The 5,473-nt window shown below is 43.7% G+C and overlaps 1 protein-coding gene across 1 annotated transcript in view; it reads right to left on the reverse strand.

Annotated features, from left to right (window-relative positions):
• Nucleotides 1-5,451, reverse strand: part of XRCC6 (X-ray repair complementing defective repair in Chinese hamster cells 6) — a gene marked incomplete at its 5' end in the record, with an annotated part of 15,156 nt that extends 9,705 nt beyond the window's left edge. The window contains 4 exons of the mRNA XM_009866534.1: nt 1,644-1,827; nt 2,668-2,922; nt 4,698-4,836; nt 5,338-5,451. Coding sequence (XP_009864836.1) covers nt 1,644-1,827; nt 2,668-2,922; nt 4,698-4,836; nt 5,338-5,451 — 692 coding nt within the window. The remainder of the gene's footprint in view (nt 1-1,643; nt 1,828-2,667; nt 2,923-4,697; nt 4,837-5,337) is intronic.
• Nucleotides 5,452-5,473: the final 22 nt, after the last annotated feature.

Below are 5,473 nucleotides of genomic sequence, written 5' to 3' on the forward strand. Positions count from 1 at the left end.
CAGGGACAACAGCTCAGGTTGGGATTTTTTTTTTTAATGTATATTAAAAAAACCACTGAAGTTCATTCCTCTACTGCGCTTCCACATCATTCTGCTACGAGTTCACTCATTAAAAAAAACAAACAACCCAACTGTTAGGGACTACATGGTTCCAAAAATACTTTCTATCTGCTTTGTCAAGATCTCTTTAAGCTCTCTGTAAGTATCTCTAATCTTCCATCAGGAGATCAGAAATATCAAGGCTGTACAAATCCATACCAAGTGCCAAGGCAGGCTGGCCACATATTTAATAACATAAAAATAAGATCCCTTGATAAAATACTGACCAGTCACATAGAGATTATTTTTTTCTAAATTAACAGTAGTAAAAAAAAAAGCCCCATTTCAATCAGATCTCACTATAAACTAACCCTTTTACAAGATGCAGATTTTTGGGAAGCATTTTATTTGGCAGTTATGTCATTTTTAGATAAATAATAGTTTCTGGCCAAGTTGAATACAGGAAATATCACACAGAGAAAAAAAAAAAGGAGGCCTAGTTTCACTCTCTGCTCTTCTCATCCACCAAGGATGAATATCCTTGAAAGCTACAGCAGAAACACCAAGCTTAGACTAAGGTTGAGGAATGTAAACAGAGATACCTTTATAGAAAAATAATTCCAGAAGAGGGAATTCCAGAGAGCCCTGTCAGCAAGTTTGCTGACAACACAAAACTGGGAGGAGTGGTTGACCACACCAGAAGGCTGTGCTGCCATTCAGACAGACCTAGACAGGCTAGAGGGCTGGGCAGGGAGGAATCTTATAAAATTCAACAACAGCAAGTGTAGAATTTTGCACCTGGGAAAGAACAACCCCATGTGCCAGTATAGGTTGGGGACTGACCTGCTGGAGAGCAGCGCAGGGGAAAGGGACCTGGGGGTCCTGGTGGCCAGCAGGATGACCAAGAGCCAGCAATGTGCCCTCGTGGCCAAGAAGGCCAATGGCATCCTGGGGTGGATTAGAAGGGGAGTAGCTAGTAGGTCAAGAGATGTCCTCCTGCCCCTCTGCTCTGCCCTCGTGAGGCCACATCTGGAATATTGTATCCAGTTCTGGGCGCCTCAGCTCAAGAGAGACGGGGAACTGCTTGAGAGAGTCCAGCGCAGAGCCACAGAGACAATGAAGGGAGTGGAACATCTCCCTTAGGAGGAAAGGCTGAAGGAGCTGGGTCTCTTTAGCTTGGAGAAGAGGAGACTGAGGGGTGACCTTATAAATGTTTATAAATATGTCAAGGGGGAGTGTCAGGACGGAGCCAGGCTCTTTTCAGTCACGTCCAATGACAGGACAAGGGGCAATGGCTGCAAGCTGGAACATAGGAGGTTCCACAAAAATATTAGAAAAAACTTTTTCACCATGAGGGTGACAGAGCACTGGCACAGGCTGCCCAGGGAGGTTGTGGAGTCTCCTTCTCTGGAGACATTCAAAACCTGTCTGGACGCATTCGTGCGTGATCTACTGTAGGTGATTGTGCTCTGGCAGGGGGGCTGAACTAGATGATCTTTTGAGGTCCCTTCCAGCCCCTAACATTCTGTGATTCTGTGAGATGAGATGCAGTGTAAAAATAACATCAGGTGCCTCCACTGAATGAAATATAACTAGGCACAAACCTGACTAAAGTCCGTTTTTTTGTCTCCTTTGCTCGTACTTTCTTCATGAGATGTTCCAATTTCTCTGACGCCTCAGGTTGGATCCCAAGGTCCTCATCGTCTGCTGTGTTTATGATATCCCTGTAGAACAAAGAGATATCGAACCCTCCAGGCTTCTTCAAGTGCATCAAGTCCAGGATGATACCTAGAAACAAAGGAAGAGATAGGAGGAGGATCACAGAAACTGGCTTTTTACTTACACTAGCACATTTCTCAGCATTCTCAGATTTCTATACCTACACCATGAATTTAAGCAAGAATAACCTCTAAATTGTCATCTGAACCAGATGTGAGAGTTTCTAGGGAAAAAAAACTTCAAGCAAAACAACGTAGCATAGAAAATGTTTCCTTCCTCATTAATAATCTGGACAACATTTTGCATGAAAGAGCTCCAACAAGCTCCTGTAAAACATACTCTTACTTTAGGCATGGAGGGAACTAATGCATTCAGATGTTCCCCTTTCCCAGTTACAAGGGCTAAAGTCTCAAAGCTTCTAGATCCAGCACATTTGCTGAACTCCAAAAACACCAGTTTCTCTCAGCCCGATTGTTGAACCAATGAAGCATTGGCTCTCTAGTCTCTGAGCTCAGGTTGCTGTTCTTCAGCTGATTCTAAATGAAGCCATTAAAGTGATTTTCCTTTTGTGTTAATTTAGTGTTATTATTCCCTTCCTGGAAAATGGTGGAAAAACAAAATAAAGCAGAGTTCGTTTTTCACTCTCAGGCCCTCTCAAGTTCTGATTTTTATGCTATCAGAGTAGAAAAAGAGATCGTAGAAAATAAGCATTTGTTGTTGGAAACTGGGTAAGATAATACATTCTTTAATTTAGACTAGATACCAAATTTCTGATTTAGAAAGCTTCATAAAGATTTGCCTAGTTCTGACAATTTTGCATTCTTTTTCCATCACAAACTTGCAATGCAGTTAACATCTGCTACAAGGACATATCAGTTTTATTCTGAAATTAAAAGGGAAAATAATGACCTGTGTCTCTCAGATCACCAGCCCTGGTCCTGGCCAGCTTGGCTTTAGCACTGTCATTGCCATGGGGGTCATCCTCGTTGGTGAAGAGCATGATCCTCTTGTGGCTCAGTCTGACCCGAACATCACTGAAGAGGTTAGAGCAGGCCCAGAGCGCTTCACCCAGCGAATAGTCAGCGTTGTGACCGAAGGTGTTGCGGAAAAGCACTCGTCCCTCGTCTCCCCTGTATTGGTCCAGCTCTAGAACACGCTTTGCACCTAAGGAGGATAACAGCATTCATGTGCATAAGAAATATTTGAAGGAGTACTGCAAACTTTTCAAAATATTCACGAAGGGTCCCTTGCACCTGACATCTGAGTAACATCTGGTGGTGCCCTTCCAACACCTGGCTGAGAAAACTGTTCACCACAGCCTGAAATTTGCACTATTGGAAGCCACTTGAAAGCACCTACTAGGGCCAAAAGGACACCAAGTGCCCCAGCACCAAGGTTGGGCTCTTCCTGTTAGGGGAGGGAAACAGGCAACGAGCAAAATATCGCAAATCCACCGTACTGAAAGGACGAGTGTTCAAAAAAAACCTGCTGCAGAGGCACAGCAGACTGCTGCACCAGCGGAGAGAGGAGAGGTGCCTGAAATGCCTCCTGCATCTCCATGGCATGTTGGGAAGGTAGAGAATTCCTCCTGCTCCCTTGGGCCTCATGTCAGATAGGATCAACCTAGAGGTCAGATGCAGCCCACAGATGACCAGGTGGAGACAGCAATATTCAAATGTGTGTCAATGGCCTCTGGATTATTCCAGCCCAACTACTACTCTCCTCCCTACTTGTCTAAACAACAGATTCTCTGTTTCCTCCTGTAACTCTACAAAGGGAGGCAAGCTTTCACTTTTAAGCTGCTGCATTCTGTAAAGCTTCTTCCTTTGTCCCTCACTCAAATTCTACGGCATTTATGAAACCTCATCTGAAAATGTCCTTCCCTCTGCCATTTACTATTTTATTTTCATCTCCTCACCTGTCAATTGATAGCATAAGTGTCCATAATTATGTACTACACAATAGCTATCTATAGTATTTCTTCCTTATCTAGGGGCAGTAAATATACAATTCTCTTCCTTTTTAACAACACTCGCCTTTCACCTGCACTATCTTTATCAGCATGGCAAAGCCACTATCTCTAACACAGGGAAAAGGGCAAGAAGGAAGGAGGAGGAAGGAGGAAGAAGTAAGAGCAAGAAGCCTAAGGCACTTGCGGCCAGAAAAGGGAGACAAACTGAAGGCAGTCTTATCAGGTCCCCATTGTAATTAATTGTGAAATTAGGGCAAGGCACAGTTCTTTCGGGAGGACTCCATGCGTTATTAAACCTGCAGCTCCTAGTTAAGAAAATTAAAACAAACCTCCTCAGAGATAAAGGCTGCTACTAAAAGCTAGTGGACAAAATCCCCCCACAAGACTCTGTTTCATGACAATCTGTCCACTATCATGTATTCTTTGCACTCCTTCTACTACCTTTTCTAGTTCAGCAACTGGCACTCATTATCAAGCAGATGCTAGGTAATTCTAAGAAATTCAAATAAAACAGAAGAGGTGAACTGCAAAACCGCTTATGAAAATAAGAGATGGAACACCCTAAACAGGTACATATGGGCTAATCTTTTCTAACTGACTCTGCCTGAGCAGGAGGGTTGGACAAGATGAGCTCTGGAAATCCCACCCAACCTCAGCCATTCTTTTCTGAAGAGCAGCCACATGATTGTGGTCTCGTAAGTTTAGTAGAGAGAGAGCAAGTGAACCAGTGCATTAAAACAGAAGACAAGACACAGGAAAGGGATCTGGACCAACTATATCAGGAATAGCTAAGTTCCCACTAAGTTTGTAAGCTTTCAATAAATGTTAAGTCTATCCCGCCCCACTAATACATGTCAATAATAGGAACTTTTCAGTTCTGAGAGGTCTCTGTTTACTGATAATTCTACTGCACAGATCTCCTTGCTCCATTTTCTACATAACATTCATATCACCTTACTGCCTTTACCTGGATTGTCCAGCTCCTGAAGAACATAGATGTGCTTGAAATCTGCTGAGTTCTTGTTATTTTCTGTACCATAGAACACGATGCTTAACAGGTCCCTGTCACTACTAATAATTTTGCTGGTATACACTGTCCGGATGCACTGAGAAAAAATGCATACAGGTCAAAATATGAAGAAAATCAGTTGCAGCAAAAGTGCAAAAGTCTTCTCTTTCGCAATTGGCAGCTTATAGAAGTAGATTCTAACAAGAAGAAGAAGGGTAACAAACGCTTTAAGCAAAATTTTACTAGAAGAATCGGGGTTCTTGTTTTCTGGGGGATTTTTTTCAGCATACAGCCTTAGAAAATTTTCAATTAGTATTCCCTTTCTACGAGTAAGGCCAATGCAACAACCGTTTTTCAAAAGCACCATCCCGAACGCAAACTGATTTCTCATTCTATAAACTTTTCCCTCGCCGAAACCCTGGACAGAGTCCACAGGGCAACAAGTCTTCCCAAACCCACAGCCATTCACCAGTCCAAGTTGCTTTTGGAGTGACCTTACAACAACAAATGAGGTGGAGGGACAGCCCCCTGGCCCTACCCATGGGGGCGGCCAAAGCAGTTCCCGGAGGGTTTGGGAAGCGCCCCGAGGCAGCCTTACCTGGAGGGTCATGTCAAAAGGAGTCATTTCATCCCCGTTGGACTCAAACATGGCCTTGGAGGCATCGACTAAGAAAATAAGGCTGTCCCGACCGGAGAACCTGTAGTCCGCTACGAAACGGGGAGGGGAAACGGTT

The sequence above is a fragment of the Apaloderma vittatum genome, unplaced genomic scaffold, assembly GCF_000703405.1.
Source record: "Apaloderma vittatum isolate BGI_N311 unplaced genomic scaffold, ASM70340v1 scaffold2533, whole genome shotgun sequence".
NCBI classification, from domain to species: domain Eukaryota; kingdom Metazoa; phylum Chordata; class Aves; order Trogoniformes; family Trogonidae; genus Apaloderma; species Apaloderma vittatum.